The sequence below is a fragment of the Spermophilus citellus genome, assembly GCF_964194105.1.
Source record: "Spermophilus citellus genome assembly, chromosome: 5".
Taxonomy (NCBI): domain Eukaryota; kingdom Metazoa; phylum Chordata; class Mammalia; order Rodentia; family Sciuridae; genus Spermophilus; species Spermophilus citellus.
The window spans coordinates 125,840,776-125,864,443 of record NC_138186.1 but is presented as its reverse complement, the minus strand read 5'-3'; the positions used below and the strand labels follow the sequence as shown (position 1 = coordinate 125,864,443).

The following is a 23,668-nucleotide window of genomic DNA, read 5'->3' as shown; positions in this document are numbered from 1 at the left end:
ATTCCAGATATTTATAAATTTCCTTGAATTTATTATGAAATAGTTTAAGACTAATTATTTTTAAATTTTGCATTAAAATGTATTGTATGTGGTATGAATGTTACTAAGTATCAGGAAATAAATGGGTTATTCAGGGAAAATTATCCTATTCTGCTCTGGAGGTTAATGGCTACATAAATAAAAGCATTCATAGCATTCATTAGCTATCATTTGGGAAAATTCATTCTGATCTGTGTATTTATTTTCTTAGTTTCCTTCTTAGTTTTGGCATAATTTGCTATCATGAAGAATTTTTTCTCTCTTTGGTGATAAGAAATAGCTACATTCTAAGACAAAGATAAACCTCTCTGGAATACTACTTGGTATTACTCCCTTATATTTCTGGTGGTTTTATTAAAAACATAGTGTTTTCTGTTTACTGTATCTCATTTTAATAGTTTCTAAATAGAAACAAAAATTATGAAAAATTACATTTGTAGTTCTAATTATGCATAGCTACCAAAAAACTTTTATGAATATGGTATTTTATGTAACTAGTAGATAGGGTCTTTGGCCTATCAGCACACTGAAATGAGCAAATATATAACTTTTTCCTGGAAGGAGATGGTCTTATCTATGTTGGTTGTATTCTAACTTTCTTGAGTTCTTTGTTATATTTAAGAAGTACCTGGTGAATATGTATTGGTTTGAATTTTTAATGTTTTCTCTAAAGGTAAACTATTCATCTGATCATTCTTCTTAATTGAAGTAATTTTTTTTAGAGAGAGAAAGAGAATTTTTTTAATATTTATTTTTTAGTTTTTGGTGGACACAACATCTTTATTTTATTTGCATGTGGTGCTAAGGATTGAACCCAGTGCCCCGCATGTGCCAGGTGAGCGCGCTACCCCTTGAGCCCATCCCCAGCCCAATTGAAGTAATTTTTAATTATAATCTAAACCAACCTACTTTAAGTCCCATGTTATAATAGAATTGAAACTAAGGAAATTCAGAATCATATTTAAATAATCTATTTTTATACTTTTTGTATTGCTTTATTTAATTTTTATTTTTAAATTGGTAAGTAATATTGTATAATTTATGAGGCACAATATGGTTTTTTATTTATTATACAGAGTAGAATGATTAAATCAAGCTAGTTAACATATGTCTCACATCAGCTTATAGTTTGTGATGAGAATTTTTTTTTTTTTTTTTTAAGCAGTGTTTGAAATATGCTATACAGTTGTTAACTGTGGTCACCATGAAGTGCAATCGATTTTGGTGAAGTAGAAAACATACTTGTCCAGTGTAACTAAAACTTTGTACCTTTGATCAATGTCTCCTTTTTCTTTATCCCTTTCTCTACCCTTTTATATTTAGAAAGCCACAACCTCTGGTTACTGATTACTTAAATTTTATTTGAGTCCTTAAATATAAGAAAACTAATTTGCTTAGATTGAGCTAGATTTTAACATATTTATTTACTTGTAGATGGACACCATGCCTTTATTTTATTTATTTATTTTTTTATGTGGTGCTGAGGATTGAACCCAGTGCTTCACATATGCTGGGCAAGTGCTCTGCCACTGAGCTATAGCGCCAGCCCCCTAACATAGTTATTCTTGTGTTTATGTGACAAGTAAATCTGATGCTACTAATCATATTTTAACTGAGTAGAGCCATGCTCAAAGATTATTTAACATTAATTTTCAGTGTTGGAACCTGGTCCTATTTCATGATTGTTTCTTTCCTTTGATCTAGAATTTTACCTCTGGTTAGAACCTAACATTTCATGTGTGAGCTGATCTTTGGATCTCTATGGGATTGGGGAATCACAAGCTTTCCAAGCCCCTCCCCTTTATGCTTCCTGTTGTTTGACTGTTTTTCTTGATATATTATGACTGTCCTTTATAAAAGGGGCATTTTTGACACTGTAGAAAACCAATGACTCCTCATTTTTTAAATATGTTGAGAAATTTCAACTAAATGCTCCTATTTTGTATATGCAATATCTTTATAGTTTTATTGACTTTTAGATGTGCCTTGAAAAACGTATTTTAACATTTATAATGCATATCTGGGTGTATCATATAATTCATGGTGTCATTTAATTGATATTTTTTTTTAGTGGCATATATATATATATATATATATATATATATATAATACATCTAAAAATTATTTTTTTTGCCTTTGAAAGTGTGTGAATTGTGTTGACTCCTGGTATAACCTTTCCTTATTGAGAGCTTCATTTGAAAAGCATTATCTTTACCTTTAAGGGAATTGATTTATTTTTTTCAAATGGAAATGCTAGGTGAAATATTACTATCAGATCTGATTTGAGTCATTTTTTTCCTCTTGCAGAGGGAATGATGAAGAGTGCATAGGAAGCATAGCTTGGCTATTTTCTTGTTTATTTGTACTTATATTTTCAGTGTTAGTATTGATTATTGGTATTTTTAATATTCAGTTTTTTCAGCTTCAGCTTTCTCTGTAGTAATATTTTTAAGCCTCTAATTCATTCTGTGAAGGTTAATTTGGATGCAACTACATCATATAATATGTAAATCTGTTTAACCAGGCACAAACTGCAATGCATTGCAATACTTATATTAGTGAAGGAGGATTGCGCTGTCAAGCCCCTTGTGAGAAAAACCTTGCCTTCCTACCTTGGTTTATCTTATATGTATGAACGTCATACTCTGATAATACAAGTGAGGGCACTAATGTTAATCTGTATGTTAAATATTAGTAAAATTTAATATATTGTATTTTACTAAAAATAATTTTAAACTATAGACAGAGGTTCTTCTGGCAGCCTGATGGTAGATTTCCCTAGTATACATGTAACCACATTAGAGATCATTGTGGTAGAAAATTTGCTTTTTTTTCCTCGGAATACAGCTGTTAAAGTGGTGACTATCATGGCTGGAGTTGTAGCTCAGTGATGGAACGCTCACCTAGCATCGGTGAAACACTGAGTTTGATTCTCAGCACCACATAAAAATAAATAAATAAAGTCATTGTGTCCATCTACAACTAAAGAAAAATATTCTTTTAAAAAGTGATGAATATCAAAGACATGGACATTGGATTTGTTTTTTGAAGGAGATAATATAGTTTCTAATGAGAAAAACTTTTAGTCAGAGAATCTGCTGATAATCCTTGATTGACTAGAAGGGAAGTCAGGTTTAAGACCTGTCTGGGCAATTTAGTGACACTCTTTCTCAAAATAACAAGGGCATATATATGAAGGGAAAAGAGCAAGGTTAAATCTTTGAAGGGAGAAGTATTTATTATACCTCATGAGGAACAGAAGAACTAAGTTATGTGGTATTTGTCAGATCATTTTTTTCTTCTCTAATTGTTAAAGTTATGTAAATTGACTACACAAAAAGGCTTAAAGTGAAGGTAAGCCTTTCCATCTTTCCTTCTTGCCCGTCTTCTTTTAACAGTTTTTTTCCCCCTTTGGAAAATTTCTATACATATATAATAGTAAAAATAAATTTATCGAGGTTTTAATTATATGAATACATAAAGATACTTTAAAAGTGCCTTGCTCTTTTCCCTTCATATTACTTTGAATAATCCTATAAGATAGTGTCTAAGTACAATTTTTTTCTCCTATGTAAGAAACTAAGGCATACAGGGACTAAGTGATTTACTTGCTGTCTCACTCTTAATAAGAGGTAGAACCCAGGTAGCCTGGTTTCACAATCTATATCTATTTCCATCAAGCTATACTATTAATTCTATAAAAAGAGAAAATTAAACTGATTGGAGTCACTTTCCCTGGAGATAAACAGTACTAAAATGGAGTGGAAAACTGGGATGAAGAATTTAAATATTTTTATAGTAATTTGTTTCTGCCATTTTAGCTAAATACTCTCCAGTATAGTACAAGATTTTCTGCTTTTTTTCCTGTTATGGCTAACATTAATATGAATATTTTCTTTGTGGTTTAATGTCTATGTTTTGTGTGTGAGAGAAAGACTGGCTTTTCCATGTCTTATCTGACCTATTGGGGACTAATTTATTAGGAACTTTTGCAGCTCCTTAAACTCCTCATCCAGTTCCTTACAAACACTAGTATCTAAGCAAACTTACCAAATCACTGCCTCCAAACAGTTCAGGCTCCTTCATGATTCCAAGTTGTTCCAACTGAAATAAAGTTCCTATATTTGTTATGAATTCTGGCCATTGGCTCTTCAAACCATTTAAAATTACTTTTTTTTAAAATACATTTTTAGTTGTTAATGGACCTTTATTTTATTTTTAGTTATAGATGGACACAATACCTTTATTTTATTTATTTTCATATAGTGCTGAGAATCGAACCCAGTGTCTCTAAAGTGAGCAGCAAGCTGTCTACCACTGAGCCAAAACCCCAGCCCTAAAATTACTTTTTAAAAAGTTGCTTTGGTAAATATTTACTGGTCTTTAAATAGACACTTAAATGTATACTGACTTAAGGGTTAGTTTAAAATATCCTGGATTTTAAAATAAACAAACAACCTCCAAACAAAATCCTTGTTTTAATCCTTCTTCTGAAGGGAAGGATATTTTTGTAGCTCTAATTGTAAGGCTTCCAAAATTCTAATTTTATTCAGTGAACACTTATTGAGTACTCAGTGGTAATAATGACAACATTTATTAAAACCCTGCCTTAGTATGCAGCTCTGTGCTAGGTGAGGCGTGTATGTATGTGCGCGCGCGCGCACGCACACACACACACACGCACACACACACACGGGTTGTCTTTCACTGTTCCCAGCTATAATTTATATATCTTAGTAAATGCTTTGATGAAATTTTGAATAATATACTGGGAATGAACAAATAAGTAGTTATTTAATGTCTGATAGAAGAATCAGTTAAGACAGTAAATTTGAATTTTGATCTTTTCCTGAACTAATGATAAGCTCTCTTTACTCTGTTGTAATGATGTGCAGCAACAGTGAGCTGCAGCTCCTCTTAGCCATGTATTTGCAGGGTTGTAAAAAATTGTTATTCCACTATGTTGTACTATGTTGCTAAGCTGTGCTGTATTGGTAAGTTAAATATATTAAATACATTTGTAACTTGTGCTATTTTTAATTTGTGATGAGTTTTTCAGGATGCAATCCATCACAAGTCAAGGAGCACCTATATTCTGTAATCCAAAGATAGAATTGAGTTTCTAGAGGGATGCAGTGGTAGACCATTTATTTTATGTAATTTCTTTTATATAGCTTTTTATTGGGAGATAGATAACAGATAATTGAGCTTGTACCCATAAACTTGGAGACCTTTTGTGTAGGTGTCGTATGAAGTAGACAATATTGAGCTACTATGAGGAAAATAGAGGACTGTGACCAATGTTCTCTTCTACAGAGAAAACTATATCCCCACTTCTATGTCTGCAGGTAAAGTCTGAATTTGCCTAGTTTCCCCATTGTTGTATTTAGGGTTCTCTAGCGAAACAGAATCAGTAGTATATAATTATAAGAACATAGCTTGTGAGTTATGAAAGTGGACAAAGTTGGCAAGATGGCCTAGATTTTGCAATGGTATATTTATAGTCTGAAGACTAGCAGGCTCAACATTTAGGAAGAGCCTATGTTTCAGTTCAAGTCTGAATGCAGGAAAAGCCAGTGTTTTAATTCATAGGACATCAGGCAGGCCTTTTTTTTTTTTTTTTTTTAAATTCTACTCAGGCCTTCAACTGATGGGAGGAAGCAATGGCATTATAAAGGGCAGTCTGATTTACCCCTTCTACTATTTAAGCATTAATCTTATCCAAGAACCCTTATAGAAATGTTTGTCCAAATATCTGGGCTCTCCATAGCTCAGTCAAGTTGACACATAAAATTAACTGTGATTCATATTTGACATTGTCCAAGAGTTTCATACCATACAGATAAATGAGGTGGAGGTGTGTTGTGGGTTAAAGCATAGCATAACTTTATATTGTTCAAAGTAGTTACATTGTCTAAAAAGAAGAATTTTTATTTAGTGTTTTTTTGTAGTTTTGTAAAATTTTTTATTAGGAATCTATTGAATTTCTATATTTTGATCTATAGCTGGTTCCTAATCTCAGAATAAATGTTGATATAATTGGAAAATTAATATACATAATTTCAACATGTCCCCCCATAACTGATAGAATGAAGACTGTCAGTAATAATAACAACAACTAATGATGGAATGAACGTCTCCATAATATATTTGTTCCTTTAGCAAAACCTTATAGTCAGTGTTAACATTTTGGTGTGGGGCTCCCTGAAAGCTCCTTTTTTCAAGCAGTGTATGTAAATGTACAACCTCTTCACCAACCATAGAATCTTCTTATATATTTAGCTATGCCAGTTTTTTTTTCCTGTATATATTTTTTATATTTGGATATCCTTCATGTTAAAAAAAATAGGTTGGTACATCCTACTTTCATGTGTATATCTAAAAAGAACAAATAAACAAGTTGGTAAAAATAATTTTTATCACTTGAGCATTATCAACCAATTTTAAGGTAAGTAGATAGTTTGGGGGCATTTATTTTAAGCTGTTGGGAATGTCCTTGGACTTTTAAAAAATATTTACTTAATATGTTTTTAGGATAAATTCCTAGTAGAAGACTTTGTTTATATTGAAGTTTAGTTACCCAATTTTGGATTGATCTTTAGAAAGGTTGTACCAATTCATATGGCCACAAAAGTGTATAAACATTCTCCTCACTTTGATGACATTCATCTTTCAGATATTAATGTGGTAACTTAAAAAAATCCTAAAGCTGTATCATCTTTTCTACTTACCTCATTATTAGTGAGACTGAACATTTTTTTAAACTTTATTTTCCATTTATATGTCTAGTAGCCTATATATATCAGTTGCTGGGTATGTCCCTTGTGAGAAAAGACGTGGACTGGCTGTCTCTCCTCTTTTTTACTGGTGCTGAGGATTGAACCCACAGCCTTGTGCATGTGAGGCAAGTACTGTACCAACTGAGTTATATCCCCAGTCCCTGGTTATCTCTTTTGAAAATGTTGTAGAGAGGACTATAAGTTGAAATATTACCTGATTGAAGTAAGCTTTTTAATACAGATCATAGGCCCCGTCCAGATCAGAGTTAGAAAAGATCTGGTGACAGACTACTTTCATTTGGTATTTTGTGGGAGTATTTACTCAGATAAATTTTCTCATTCTGAGAAAGGCCTAGAATCTACAAAGTGTAAAGTGGCTGTTCTGGAAAATAAAGTGGGTGTAAATGTCTCTTCAGCCAATTTTGAGTTCTTATTTTAAATGTATGTGGTTTTTTGCTCATGTACTTCATAAGCCTATAAAACCCAAATTTAATTCATAAATTATATATGAATAAAACTTCAAGATAATATTTACATGGCATAATTTTTATTAAAATATTACTGTCAGGAATGATATTATAGAAGTAACACCAAGTATAGTTTTATTTTTAATTTGTGTATTTTGATTTTTTTTTTTTTTTTTTTTTGATACTGGGGATTGAACTCGGGCACTCCACTGAGCCACATCCCCAGCCCTGTTTTGTATTTTATTAGAGATGGGGTCTCATTGAGTTGCTTAATTGCTAAATTGCTGAGGCTGGATTTGAACTAAGGAACAGGAGCTTCAGCCTCTCGAGCCACTGGGATTACAGGTGTATGCCACTGTGCCTGGCTGTATTTTGATTTCAATATTAGAGGATGACTATTTCTAAAAGTGTGGTAAAAAATAGTATAATTAATTTTATGCACACGACATAGTCATTTTGTGATCCTTATATTTAAACTGTTAGAAGGCATTCTTTCTGTGCCGGTTTCTTTCTTTCTTTCTTTCTTTTTTTTTTTTTTTTTTTTTTTTTGTGTGTTTGTGTGTGTGTGGTGTTGGTGATTGAACCCAGGGCCTTGGACTTGCAAGGCAAATACTCTACCAACTGAGCTATATCCCCAGCCCCTGCCAATTCCAATCAGATGTTTCTTGATAATTCTGTAAAACTTTTTCATTTCAAGTTAAAAGTGCTGAGTGATATCATTTGCTCTTTATGTACAGTTGAAAACATAAAACACAAATGGGAGCATTAAGATAGGCAATAACAGATCTGTTTTAAGGTAGCTATATAGATAAAGCAGTGTAGAAATTATGCCCAGATTATTATTCATTTTAAAGGTGGCTGTTCAAATAATGTATAATGTGTTTATTAGGATTTTTAAGGATTATCATTGAAATGAAAAGCTAACATTCGTAAGAGAACTTGTTAAGTTCCTGGAGTAAATCTGTAGCTCCAATTTGAGAATTACTGTGTTAGGTATCAGCAAAGATAGGTGCTTCTACAACATTTATATTAAATCCAACAGATTTTAAATTGTTCTAATTATTATTTAAAAAAAAAACAAACTTCTGTGTACTTGCTCCTTATTTTCTTATCCCTCCCCTCCCCACCCTCTTTCTGTCTTCTTTCTTTTCTAGGGATTGAACCCCTGGGTGCTTAACTGAACTACAATCTATAATCCTTTTTATTTTGAGGCAGGGTTTCAACGAGTTGCTCACTAAATTGCCTAGGCTGGCCTTGAACTTATGATCTTCCTGTCAGCCTCCTAAGACATAATTGCTTAGTTCTGTACATAACTTGTTTGTACTGGCACTGTTTTGAGTAGTATTATAGAAGACAATAGAATAATGAAGTAAATAGAAGAATGGGTAAAACAGAAAAATGGTAAATAAAAGTAAAAAATGTACAAATGAAAATAAACATCGAAAAGACATAAATTAGCTAACAAAATAGAGATTCAGTGTAATTCAAAAAGACAAATTGAGATAAGTAGGAAAATACTGTGCTGTTAATCTTTTAGCAAAAGATAAATAAAGTCAATTTAAAGGGTTATAAAATAATTTAAAATTTTAAGTGATTATGTTATAGTAGGAAAAAATTTACTTTTTATCTTCCATGATGAGCACATTCTTACTTTTAATGTCATGCCATATGATTAATTAGACTTTCCCTGAACTCCAATTTCACAGCTAATGCCTGTATATGGAATCACAGATGTCTTACGATAATTCCTAATCAGAGGGCTGACATTTGAAGAAAGATTTAACATTTTTAATAGGACAACTATACATGTTTAAAAGTTCTGTACCTGGATATAGATAGATTTAACATTTTTAAAAGATATCTGTACATGGTTAAAAGTTATACATAGGCGAGGTGTGTGGTAGCACATGCCTGTAATCCCAGCAGCTCAGGAGACTGAGACAGGAGGAACCCAGGTTCAAAGCCATTCTCAGCAATTTAGTAAGGCCCTAAGCAACTTAGTGTGACCCTGTCTTAGAATAAAAAGAGTAAAAACGGGCTGGGGATATATGGCTAAGTGCCCCTGGAATCAATTCCTGGTACAAAAAAAAAAAAAAAAAAAAAAAAAAAAAAAAAAAATTCAATACCTAGAAGTAGAATACAGAGTTCTTCAACCAGAGGAAACTGCAGAATTAGCATTGAATTGATATGTGTGTGATATGTAAAATTTTCCTGGCAAATTTAGAGCTCATTGATTATTTTTATTTTGAGCAGAAAAAACCCTATTATATCCCATGTGTATTTTTTGCAAAGTAAAACAAAACTGCTATCTCTTCAGACATGATATTACATGTGTTAATTGTGCATTTTTTCCTTTATAGGCCCAGATTATTATTCATCAGCATGGTTACCTGGTAATGAATCATTGTGGCAGGCCACAACTGTTCCATCTAACCATCGGAATAACCATATCAGGAGACACAGTATAGCTTCTGACAGTGGAGACACTGGCATTGGAACTTCCTGTTCTGACAGTGTGGAAGGTAAGCTAAAATTATTAGTATTTAGATATGAATTTGTGGAGATTGGTTGTGAATTGAGACTATTCAAGGGATATATTTTATTGTTCCAAACTAAAATAATAGTGTGTGTTTAATAATACTCATTGTTGCTGTATATCAAGTTAAATTGTTTGTCTTGTCATATTGCACGTTTTTTCTTCCTTTTCTTAACATTTTATTCTTATATAATTGTAGGATTACATGAGTTTTAAGAAATAATATTTTAAGAAATAATATAGAGATTTCATGTATCCATTCTCCATTTTTCACCAGGGAATATCTTACAAGATGTTATAGTATCACAACCAGGATAATGACACGGATACAATCAAGATATAGAATTTTCTATAAACCAAATGTTGCCTACAATCACTTCTCTCTCTACCCCCTCCATTCTCATTTAACTCTTGGAAAGCAATAACCAATTTTCCATTTATAATTTTGTAATTTCAAGAAGGCTGTATGTAATTGGAATCATACACATAGCAATAACCTTTTGGAATTGGCCGTTTTCTCTGGAGATTTATCTAGGTGGTTGTGTGTATCAATAGTTCATTCCTTTTTAATGATGAGTAATATTTACCAATGGTGGGGGTGGTATTAGAGAGACCACACTTTAATTATTAACCCATTGAAAAACATCTGAGTTGTTTCCAGTTTTGGACTGTTATGAAAAAAGCTGTAAACATGTACATGGAGGTTTTGTTATGAAACATGTCTTTTCTCTGTGGTTAATGCTCAGAAGTGCAGTTATTGGTCTCTGTAGTAGTGGTAGGTTAGTTTCAAAATTTCCAATCACATTGTTTTCACTATCATTTTCATCAATAATGTATATATATATATCAATGATCCAGTTTTCTCTATATCCTTTCTAGAATTTGACGTTTTTCAAATTTTAGGCATTCTGGTAGGAATATAGTAATATATCATTGTGATAGTGAGATATCATTTTTTAAAAAATAGACTTATTTTTAGAGCAGTAGAAAAATTTATTGAAGGTACAGATTTTCTCTATGTACTCCCATCTTCACACAGATACAGCCTCCCCAAATATCAGCATCTCCCACCAGAGTGGTACATTTATTAAATTGATGAACTTACATTGATATCTCAAGAATCTGTAGTTTAGTTAACAGTTTACTCTTGGTGTATGTTCTCTGAGTTTGGACAAATTTATAAAATCATGTGTCCATTATTGTATGTAATACAGAATAGTTTCACTGCCTTAAGCATCTTCTGTACTCTGCCTTCATCTTTTGTTCCCTGCCTAACCCTAGTAGTCATAGTTTTTTGTTGTTGTTGTTGTTGTTTGTCTGTCTCTATAGTTTTTCTTTCTCCAGAATGTCACATAGTTGAAATTGTAAAATATAGCTTTTTCAGATTGCTTCATTCATTTAGTAATATGCTTTTGGCACTTATGAGTAAAGCTGCTATAAATACCCATATACATATTTTTGTGTAAATATCAGTTTTCAGCTTCTTTTGGGTCAATACCAAGGAGCAGGATTGCTGTATCAGTAGGAGTATGTTTAATTCTGTAAGAAACTGCCAAACTATCTTTCAAAGTGGCTGTGTTATTTTGCATTTCCACTAGCAATAAATGAGAATTCTGTTGCTTCACATCCTACCCAGCGTTTGGTGTTTTAATTTTCTGGATTTTTTCCTTTCTTATAGTTGTACAGTAGAATTTTATTATTTTAATTTGAATTTTACTGGTACATTATGCTCATTTGTCTCTATATCTGTTAAGGTGAGGCATCTTTTAAGGACTTTAGCCCATTTTTAAATTATATTTTTTGTTTTCTTACTAAGTTTTAAAGGTTCTTTTTCCATTTTGGTTAACAGTCCTTCATCAAATGTATCTTTTGCAAACATTTTCTCCTAGTCTGTGGCTTGTCTTCTCATATTCTTGCCATTGTCCATTGTCTTTTGCCCAGAAGAAGGTTTTAATTTTAATGAAATTCAGCTTATTAATTATTTCTTTTGTGGAACATGTCTCAAGGATGTGATCTAAAATGTAATTTTTATAGACAAAGTCAATTAAATTTTTACTGTGAGTTTTCTAGTTTTGTGTTGTTTTGTGTCTGTGAGTTTTTTTTTTGGGGGGGGGGTAAAGGGTGTAGTTGTGCCATACTTCTTGGGTATTCTGTTACATTTTTAACAGTTTTTTTCTCTGTTTTTAATTTTAGAAGTTTCTGCCCACATATTGTCAAGCTCAGAGATTCTTTGCTTAGCTGGTCCTATTCTACTACTGAGCCCATCAAAGGCATCTTCATTTGTATTAGAATTTTATGATACCTAGCATTTCTTTTTGATTCTTTCTTTATTCTTGCATGCTATTTACTTTGCCCATTAGAGTGCTTTGCATATTAATCATAGTTGTTTTAAACTACTGGGTCAATATCCTTGCCATATCTGGGTCTAGTTTGTTTCTTCAAACTATATGTTTTGCCTTGTAGTATGTCTTATTATTTATTTTTCTTTTTTATTTGTATTTTTGCAAGGTATGATAACATGCTGAGTAATATGAACTATGGTAAATGATTCTTTGGCAATGTAATGGTAGTAAGGTATGGGGAGAGAAATGTTTTATAGTTTTATCATTAGGTCTCAGAGTTTTGATAAGTCTGTGCCCTAGGCTGTGATCTTTGTAAGTGCTTGTCAGGATTTATTTTTAAAAGTTTTTAATTTTGCAAATTTTCATCATTTTGAGTGGGAATAGCAGATCCTCATAAGAAGAATGAAACTCTCTGCTGTATTTCAAAATGGTTCCTTTCTCCGTCCCCTGTTGGAAGCATGAAGGGATTTTTCTCTGATATTCACTGTGAGAAACAGATCAAACCCCAGATAGTAAAATCTCACAAGTGTGGTGGTCTTCCTATGATAGGGTTACGTTGGAATTTTTATTTCTCAGAGTTGTCCACACTGAACTCCAGGTTTTATATTCAGGTCCTGGTTTCCATGTAGGCTTCATCGTGAGTGTTTTTTCCTGCAATAAGTTGTGATTCTGTGCTTACCTGTTGTTTTTATATGGGAACATTGTGCCTTGTGATCTCAATTCTTTTTGAGATCTAAAAAGACTTGTTCCCTTTATAGTTTGTTCAGCTTTTTGCTTGTTTAGGATTGAATAGTGCCTTCCATCCAAGGTGTTTAAATGCCAGCCTGAATTTTTTTTTTTGAGGTTTTTTTATTTTAAATGCTAATCACTTGTTGGATGTGTTATTTGTGATTTTTTTCTTCCTTTACATAATTTGTCTTTTATCTTCTTAACAGTATCTTTTTCAGAGTACAGGTTTTAAAATTTGAAGTCCAGTTTACCAATTTTTTTCTTCTTAAGGGATTTATGTTTTTTAATGTCAAATTTAAGAACTCTTTCCTTAATCCTAATTCTTGAAGTTTTTCTCATTTTTTCTTAAATTGATGGTTTTCTCATTTTTTCTTAAGTGTTTGATCATTTAATGGTTTGTATTTAAGTCCATGATTCATTTTAAGTGTGTGTGTGTGTTTAAGAATCTGTAAGTCCTCTTTACACTCAATTAATTTGCTAAAAGAAATCAAAACAGAAAAATTTTTACACTTGTGGTTCTAAGTAGCTTCTCATTGTGGAGTTATGTGGACAGTGTTTAATTCTTCCAGCAATGATGTGGATGACACATGTGGAGTATTGCTGACCAGATAGATTCACTCAGTCTTTGTGTCCAGGGTTTTGTTTGTTTGTTTGGTAGGTTGATTATATGGGGCATGGTTGACTATTTGCATCCATGACCTTGGTCACCAGCTCTAAAATTAAACAGTCATGCTAAGGTCAGTTGCTTTTAGGAACCTTCCATAAATCCCATTATTAGCATAAACTGTATGGAGTGACCTAAGACCTCCGGGTACATAAAGACATACTTACTAGGCAGAATATTCCAAGAGTTTAGAGATTACCTTTTAAGAGCTGGGCAAGGGCCAAAACTTTGTTGGAATGTACAGTGTATGGAATGTATAGTGTATGTACAGTGTATGTTGGAATGTACAGTGTATATTAAACTTTACAGTGTGAGACATGAAGTTCAGGTTTTTGCATAATCTTTTTTTTTTTTTTTTTTTTTGGTACCAGAGATTGAACCTAAGTGTTAAACCACTGAGTCATATCACCAGCCTATTTACATTTTTTATTTGGAGATAGGGTCTTGCTGAGTTGCTTAGGGCCTCACTTACATTGCTGAGGCTGGTTTTGAGTTTGTGATCATCCTGCCTCAGCCTTGTCAGCAGCTGGGATTATAGGCATATGCCACCATGCCCAGCTACATAATTAATCTTTGTGTAGAATGATTACTGTCACTTCATTCTTTTTCAAAATTGTTTTTATTCCTTCTGGTTATTTTGTTTTTCTACTTAAGCTTTGGATTAATGAACAAAATAGGATACAGAAATATTTTTGAGAGCTTAATAGAAATTTTGTCTGCATATCGATTAGAGGAAAATTGACATCTTTGAGTTTTTTTTTTTGCCTATGAACATTGTATGTTTCTCCATTTCATTTAGATCTTTGATTGTGTTCACTGTGTTAAATAATTTTCAACAAAGATGTCCTTTCACTGAAATATTTTGTTTTTTAAGAGTGATTGTAGATGGCATTGTACATCCAATTTTATTGTCAGTGTTATAGAACATAGAGAAGTACATTTAGAAATATCTTTACAATGTAGAAATACATCTGATTTTTTAACATTTATGTGTATCCTGTCACCATTAGCTCATCTTTTTGTAGATTATTTGAGATTTTCTTTTGAGATGAGGTCCTGTTGTGTTGTCCAGGCTGGCCTTAAGCTCCAGGACTCAAACAGTTCTCCTGCCTTAACCTCCCAAGTAGCTGGGACTCAGGCATGCACCACTGTGCCTAACTTTATATATACTTACATCATCTTTAAATAAGGATGATTATCCTTTGAGTTGTGTGACTTTTATTTCCTTTTCTTGATGTATTGTAGTTGCTAGAATATCCAACAGCATGTTGAATATTAGTAGGAGTGGGTATTCTTGCCTTATTCTTGATTGTATAGGTATAAAATGTAGCATTTAATCTTTTATTGCTTTATTGTTAAATGACAGTAACACATTTTTAAACTGTAGGATTTTTTTTATAGAGTATAATCTATCATTTTGAGGAAGTTTGCCTCTATTTGTAATTTCCTAATTTTTTTTTATGTGGTGCCGGGGATCAAACCCAGTGCCTCATGCATACTATGCAAGCGCTCTGCCAGTGAGCCACAATCCCAGCCCTCCTAAATTATGAATATATTTTGGATTTTGTCAAATGCTTTTTCTACATAAATTGATTTTTTTTTTTTTAGCTTGTTGATATGGTGGTGGATTTCATTGTTTGATTTTTCAGATGTTACCAACTTTTCATACCTGGAGGAAACTTCCGTTGGTCATTGTATAATTTTTTAAAAATATTGCTGAATTCTATTCATTTATATTTTATGATTTTTTCATGTATCTGTGAGGTTATTGACCTGTAATTTTCCTTTTTTTTTTTTTTTTTGTATAGGGGATCTAACCCTCAGGAGCTCCTTACCATGGAACTACATCTTCAGCCCTTTATTTAAAAAAAACTTTTTTTGTTTTTTTTTTTTAAGATAGTGTCTTGCTAAGTTGCTTAGGACCTCACTAAGTTGTTGAGGCTGGCCTTGAACATGTGATCCTTCTGCCTCAGCCTTCTGAGTCACTGAGATTATGAGTGGGGCACTCTTGTATTTCTGTTTTTTTTTTTTTTTTTTTGATAACAGGGTTAATACTAGCCTTTAAGATGAATTGGTGAAGTATTCCTTACTATTTTGTGGAAGAGTTTATAAAAAAATGATGTTTATTTTTAGAAAATATTTGATAGATTTCTTCAGTGAAACCATTTAGGAGTATAGCTGAAGATTTCTTTTTTTAAAATTTTAAGTTATGAATTTCCTTAGTAGATAGTGATTCAGATTATCTGTTTCAAATTGGGTGAGTTGTGGTAGTTTGTTTTCTTGGATGAAGTGGTCCCACTGGTTCATTTTATCTAACTTGTCAAATTTATGTGTGCAGGGCCGGGGTTGTGGCTCAATGGTAAGAGCACTTGCCTCTCATTTGTGAGATACGTGATTTGAGCCTCAGTGCCACATGAAATAAATAAAAAAAGTTATTGTGTCCATTTTATTTGTATAAATAAATAAAATTTATGTGTGCAAAATTGTTCATAGCTTTCTGTTTTTTTCCCATAGCATTCTTTTATTATCCTTTGATACCTGCAGTCTCTGGGGATATTCTCTGTTTAATTTCTGATAGTGATAATTTTTGTCTTTTTTTAGTGTACCAGTTTGTCAATTTTACAGACCTTTTTAAAAAACTGTATTATAAATAGAACTTTATTTTCTATTAAATGACTCTCTTAGACACTGTTTTTGTAGCTGAAGGGAATAGGGTACAGGCTCTTTATTGCTAGATGGAGATAGAAGTCCAGGTTCCATACTTGCACTCTGTTGATACTTGAGGGATAGGGGAGAGCACCTTTTTACTGCTGGGTGGGGATGGAAGTCTAGGTTTCACATTAAACCACTGTCACCACAATGTGGATTGCTTTAACTGCTGGGAAATGATGAAAGTCCAGGCGGCCTACCTCCTTTGATACTACCTGAGTGTGTGTGTATATGTGTAGGTGGTGCTACCGTACTGACAGGCCAGGGTGAATGTTCTGTCATCCTAAATGGCCTTTTAAACCATTATAGTAGGCTTCTAGGGGTGCTTGTCAAAAAACATTTGACAAAATCCAAAAATGTATTCATAATTTTAAAAAACCATTAGATTGATGAAGTTGGAAGTCTAGGCTGTCCTTGGCTTTTGTAGGTATGGATGGAGAAAGGGTCGCAGTGTTTTCTGTGATGTTTGGCTGATGAAGAATAGTCATTGTATGAAGTTTTCTGTCTTATTAGTCTTCCTCTTTATTTGTCCTTTGGCTCATAAGAAGAGGGTTTTCTTGGGACTTTTTTGGGCAGTTCTCCTTGGTTATGTAGGATTGCTGGCATCTTCAACCCCAGGTCTTGAAGATATGAGACAAAAAGGCTGGAGAACTTACCATCTTTTTGTCCCTTGCTTCCAAAGGTCCCATAATCATGTCATGTCTTTTCTTCAACCTTTAGGTCTTATATTTTATTTTATATTTTAACATCCAAAATTTAGAATGAAAAAGCTAAAATTTTTTAGCTTTTGTATACTTTGTAAAAACTATTGGCAAAATGTCTTTTCTGTCTTCCCACTGTTTTTTAATGACTTAATAAATATTTTGTTTAATTATTACTATTGTAATATTGCTAGCAAGTATATAGAATATAGATTTTATTATGGGTTTGTATCTAATTTCAGTGAGCTGTCTAAAACATCTAACTTATTAAAGGTGATAATAAAGCTAATAACATGGGGAAGATAAATAGGACTTTGTATTACAAAATTTATTGAATGAGAAAATATTGTTGCTTAAATTGAAAGGCAAAAAAATAATTTAAATACATAGTGTTTCTGTTTTCTTTAATTTTCTTTTTTTGCCTTTTTTAAACATAGAATTTTGTATACTGTTTAAATAGCTTTATATCCTTTTTGGATGAATACTATTATTGGAACTGTTGAATTTATTGCAAATTTGTCATTCATGTTAGGGTCCTTGAAATCAACTTGACAGGGTGTATTTGCAGTTGTGTAAGAGAATTTTGTACTTAGTTTGTGTGAAATAGCATTTTAATATAGTATTCTATAACTACTAAAATAGATTTCAAAAATCTTAAGGAAAAGTATTTACAGGAAGGGAAAAATCAGATACCTTAAATTCTGTCTAAAGATGAGAGAATTTATTTTCTCTTTAGAAAATTGTTTTTTTTTTTAATTTGCTCTTTTTAGATAACATGACAGTAAAATGTATTTTGTCATATTATATATACATGGAGTATAACTTACTCTAATTAGGATCCCATTCTTGTGGTTGAATATAATGTGGAGTTACACTGATCATGTGTTCATATATGAACATAGGTGCTACAGTCTGGCTGGGCACAATCAGGAGCCACTTGTCAAAAGAAATGAACTTTATTTTTAGAACCACACACTGCCAAACAAAACTGCTCCTCAGGAAAACCTTCAGAGCCAAACTTCCCAAAAGCCTCTCAACCTCCCCCACTCCTCCTGCTCTTGAGGCAGATTGGCTGGGTCACGTGGGCGGAGCCAAAAAAAGTCCCCCAGTGAGCAGCTCCTTAGTCTGAAAGGGTGGGGAAACAGCCCAATGAGCATCACCGAAGAGGAGCCAATCAGCCAGAAGTTGCTGGGGCTGCTGTGAGCCAATCATCAGCCGGCAGCTGGAAGTTTGCTGGCAGCTGGAAGTTTGCTGGGGCCCCTTTGGCTGTGGCTCTCAACATCTCCCCCTCTTTGCTTAAACAACAAGCATGTGGCTTAGGGACCGTGCCTGCCTTAGGTTGTCCAATAGTACATATAGTCCTTACCCGTTATCAGATGAGCTGACCTCAAGGCGTCAGCCTCCTGTCTTAGGTTGGTACAATTGCAATTGGATCTTACCCGTCACTGACTACCGGTCCAGTATACAGCCACACCTGTGGATAGGTCTTTGTACCACGGGAGGGGCGGGGGTGAGGTTCTTTGCCTCACCTCTGTTGGCCCCCAAATTTTAGCTGAACGATCATGACAAGCAGAAGGGAGGAAGATACACCAAGACAATTGACGGCTCCTTTTGGAAATATTGTACCACTGATGACATCATCAGCAAAAATACCCCAATACTACCACAAGTCGCTGCACCAACAGATAGTTCACAATGCATACAGGTGAGTTCACAATGCATACAAGTGATACATAGTCCAGGCAAGTTCTGCAAGCAGTTCAGTGATGGCTATTGCAGAAGCTGTAGATTGGTTTTATCTTTGTCTTCACCGGCACTGGGATGAAGATAGGAATTTTGGCAATAATGGCTAAAGAAAAAATTATGTAACATTCCAGAAGGCACTAAAAGAAAACAATTTTCTTAACAATTTACATTGTCTTCACCGGCACTGGGATGAAGATAAAAATTCTGGCAATAATGGCTAAAGAAAAAATTATGTAACATTCCAGAAGGCACTAAAAGAAAACAATTTTCTTAACAATTTACATTATCTTGAAGAGAATTATTAAATATAATGAAAAGGAAAGGTGAAAGTAAACAAACAGATCTGTTAACCTCGCTTTTTGTTCACATATTAAAACAATCTTCAACAGTTGTTTACCCAACTTAAATTAAACCATTTAAATCACGTGAATAAAAAAAAATATTTGTATCCATTTTTTTCATGAGCGCTCATCATATATGATATATGGACATACGTACATACAAACATACAACATAAAACACAAGTGTGCACACAACACATAACATAATAGTAAAGGCCTTATAACTTTTTACAGGTGATATCTCCATTGCAATGTTTAAAAACTCTATAGTCAAAAAATAGAACTGATCAGCAAAACATTAACCTAGATCTGTATGAGCTCAAAAAACAAAATAGAACTTCATGATGTGGGAAAGGGCAATAATAAAATAGATATTGAAAAAAGCATCCTGGTTCTGTTGCAGATGTAAGGGTAGCCAAACTGGAGTTCTGGATATCAGCTGTTATGGATTTGAGCCAAATCATCTTCTTTTTGGTCTGTAGAAATCGCTTTAGTTAATCTTTCTGGAATCCAAATCGGCTGCTGTTCTCCCTGTGGAAACACATAAACAGACCCCTGACTCCAGGCAATCACTGGGTCATGACCTTAGTTAATCTCTCTGGAATCCAAATCGGCTGCTGTTCTCCCTGTGGAAACACACAAACAGACCCCCGACTCCAGACAATTACTGGGTCAGGACCTTTCCATTGTCCTGTTAGAATATCCTTCCAAAGTACCTTGGGCTTATGTACATTTTTTGGACACATATGCCTTTCCGCAGCACTAAGCCCTGATGAATCCAAATTTAAAAAGTTTAGAGTAAAAAGGGTTATTTTAAGTTTATCTTTGGGGAATATATACCCCTTCCCAATTCCTTCTTTTTGCTTTAATAAGTACATTTTAATAGTTTGATGAGCTCTTTCAACTATGCCTTGTCCCTGTGGATTGTATGGGATTCCTGTTATATGAGTAATGCCAAATGTTGAGCAAAATTGTTTAAAAGAGGTAGAAGTATAACCAGGGGCATTATCTGTTTTTAACTGTTTTGGAACGCCCACAGTGGCAAAATTTTGTAAGCAATGAGCTACAACATCTTTAGTTTTTTCTCTGGCATGAAGGGAGCCCATCAAAAATCCAGAAGAAGTATCAACTGTAACATGCAAATATTTTAATTTTCCAAATTCTGGCAAGTGTGTGACATCCATCTGCCAAATATGGTTAGGTCAATCCTCTACGATTGACTCTAAGATTAACTTGTGGTAAAAAGTTCACGGAATTTTGACATTGTTTTATTATTTGTCTAGCTTGTTCCTTAGATATTTTAAAACGCTTTTGTAACGTATTAGCATTGACATGGAACTTTTTATGAAAATTTGTAGCTTCTTTTAGTGTAGAGAAAATATGTATGTCATGTGTAGTTTTATCTGCTAAATCATTGCCCAAACTAAGGGCTCCAGGCAATCCTGTATGTGCCCTGATATGTCCTATAAAGAACGGATCTTTTGTGTCCCAGATTAGACTTTGTATAGTGGAAAGAAAGGAGAAAACAGTAGAGGAAGGGGAAATCCTACCAGCATCTTCAAGGGATACTATAGCATTAACTATATACTGACTATCGGAAAATAACTTAAATACAGAATCTTTAAACATCACAAAAGCTTGTAATACTGCATTAAGCTCTACCTTTTGAGCTGATTGTTTGGGTACTAAAAATGTAAAAGTTTGATCAGGTGTAACTATTGCTGCTGTACCATTATTTGACCCATCAGTGAATATATTTGGAGCGTTCATGATAGGTGTTTTTCTTGTCATTTTTGGAAAAATTACAAGATGCGATGACCAAAAAGACAATAAAGGATTCGATGGTAAGAGCTTATCAAATGAAACATTAGATTTGCACATGATTATTGCCCAAGTATTTAACTCATTAGCTAACTCATCAATTTGATTCATAGTATATGGAGTAATAATTTTATTGGGAGAAATTCCAAATACTCCCTTTGCTGTTTTTATTCCTTTGAGTATTAATTGTCCTACAGCCTCAGGATACTTAGTAAGAATTGTGTTAGGAGAATAAGATAAATGTATCCATAATAATGGACCTTGCCAAAATACTCCTGTAGGAATATTTTTTGTTGGTAGTACAATAAATAATAAAGGCAAATTTATATCAATTCTATCCAAATGCATATTTTCCATATATGTTTCAATGATTTTTAATGCCTTTCTTGCTTCAGGCGTTAACATGCGGGGTGAATTTGGATCTGATGGACCTTTTATAATATCAAATAAAGGTCCCAACTCTCCTGTTGGTGTACCTAGATAAGGCCTTACCAATTTATGTCTCCTAATAACTTTTGAAAGTCATTAAGTGATTTGAGTTGATCTACTCGTATTTGAATTTTTGGTGGACGGACCATGGTTGAGGATAATAGAACTCCTAAATAATTAATTGGAAAATTTAATTGTACTTTATCTATTGCTATCTCTAGATTATAATTTTTTAATAAGTTTGTAAGTGTGGCATAACATTCTAGCAATGTGTTTTTATCTTTGTGTGCTAATAATACATCATCGCTATAGTGAAATATTTATAGTTCAGGATTTTGATTTCTAAGTGGCTGGATTACTTTGTTAACATAAATTTGACACATAGTTGGGCTGTTAGCCATCCCTTGAGGGAGTACTTTCCATTCATATCTCTGATCAGGACCTTCATGATTCAGTGCAGGGATAGTAAATGCAAAACGTGGACTATCCTCAGGATGAATTGGAATTGAAAAAAAAACAATCTTTAATATCTATAACTAAAACATACCAGGTTTTTGGCAAAGCAGACAATTGAGGAATCCCCGTTTGAGCAGGTCCCATAATAACCATTTCATTATTAATGGCTCTAAAACTTGCAGTAATCTCCATTTATCAGATTTCTTTTTGATGACAAAAATGGGAGTATTATGGGGAGACACAGAAGGTTGTATATGTCCTTCCGCTAATTGTTGTTTGACCAGGTCATGGGCTGCTTGTATCTTTTCTTTAGTCAGGGGCCACTGAGGAACCCATACTGGTCTTTCTGATTTCCATGTAATTTTTATTGTCTCAGTGGCCCTTTCTGAAAATCCAACCCCTGTCTGTCCGTTCCTTCATCTATTTGTATTGGTGCTGCTATACCTTGTTCTTAGTTTTCTAATCTTTTTCCTTTCCTAAAACCTTGTCTAGTCATAATAGTGGGTGCATTTTGGTTGATGTTATTTGTTAATATCAAACCTAATTGATCTAGGACATCTCGTCCCCATAAATTTATGGGAAGATGATCCAATACGTATGGCTGTATAGTTAGTTCCTTCACATCCTTCAGGATCCTTCCAATCTAATACCATTGCACTTCTATGGGGATTAGTCGCCACTCCTAGGCCTCGAAGCGTTTGAGTGGCTTGTTGTAATGGCCAATGTTTTGGCCATTCTTGATGAGAGATGATGCTAAGGTCTGCACCTGTATCCAATAGCCCATTAAATTCATGTCCTTGAATATTTAGTTTTAGCATGGGGCGAGAATCTAAATTTAAAGAAAGCATAGCCCGGTCTAAACCTCTGGAGCCTAATCCCCTGCAACCTCTTTCTACAGTACGACTGGAAAATTTATCATGTAGGCTGGGTATTATTAGTAACTGTGCTATTCTATCTCCTGGTGAAATTACTGATATACCCTTTGGAGAACTGGCTATAATTTTTGTTTCACCTTCATGATGGGGATCAATTACCCCAGGACTTATCATAAGTGCTTTTAGAGTAGAAGAGCTGCGTCCCAATAATAAGCCTACTGTTCCTTTGGTCCTTTTACCCCTGTGGGAATGATTTGAACTTCCATCTCTGGAGTTAGTACTGCTGTGGCGGAGGCGCAGATGTCCAACCCTGCGCTCCCTCTGGTTTGTCTGATGAGGGATCTGATGGACAGTGTGTCCTGGGCACTACCCTGAAGGGGTTGCTGGGTTCCTCCAGTGCTCCATATATTTGTGGTTTTGGGCCCCAGAGCATTGGGCCCCCCTGTCCATTTTTTGGCAACGGAGCCCGATGCCTTTCTCCATGATATCGTGGATAAACACCTGGTCCTTGTTCGTTTTTTGATAATGGAGTACCCTCTATGGTGGTTTGAGAATGGCATTCATTAGCCCAATGTGTCCCTCTATGGCATCGTGGGCAAATACCCGGTATTCTACTCCTTTGATACCTAGTTTTGTTAAACCCTCCTCCTATGGGGCAATTCCTTTTAAAATGTCCTGTTTGTTCACAATTGTAGCATGTTCTTGGCCTGGCATCTAAAGCCTGTTTTACTGCAGCTGCCACGACTTGCTCTTGTTCATTAAGGTCTCTACATAATTTAATATATGTGTTTAAATCTTCATGTTTCCATGGTCTAATGACTTCTCTGCACCAATGATTTGCTTGCTCATAAGCCAGTTGTTTTATTAATGGCATTGCTTGTTCTGTATTCCCAAAAACTCTGGTAGCTGTTTGAATTTAAGCCTATCTACAAATTCAGCGTAAGATTCATTAGCTCCTTGTATTATCTTAGATAATTGACCTTGTAAACCTCCATGTCCTTGTAAAGTCTTCCGTGCCCTAACCGCCTCTGCAG

The 23,668-nt window shown here is 33.9% G+C and overlaps 1 protein-coding gene across 1 annotated transcript in view; it reads left to right on the top strand.

Annotated features, from left to right (window-relative positions):
* Positions 1-23,668, top strand: part of CEP85L (centrosomal protein 85L) — a 173,552-nt gene that overhangs the window by 7,114 nt on the left and 142,770 nt on the right. Inside the window, exon 2 of the mRNA XM_081293929.1 lies at positions 9,646-9,807. Within this exon, the coding sequence (XP_081150055.1) occupies positions 9,646-9,807 (162 nt within the window). The remainder of the gene's footprint in view (positions 1-9,645; positions 9,808-23,668) is intronic.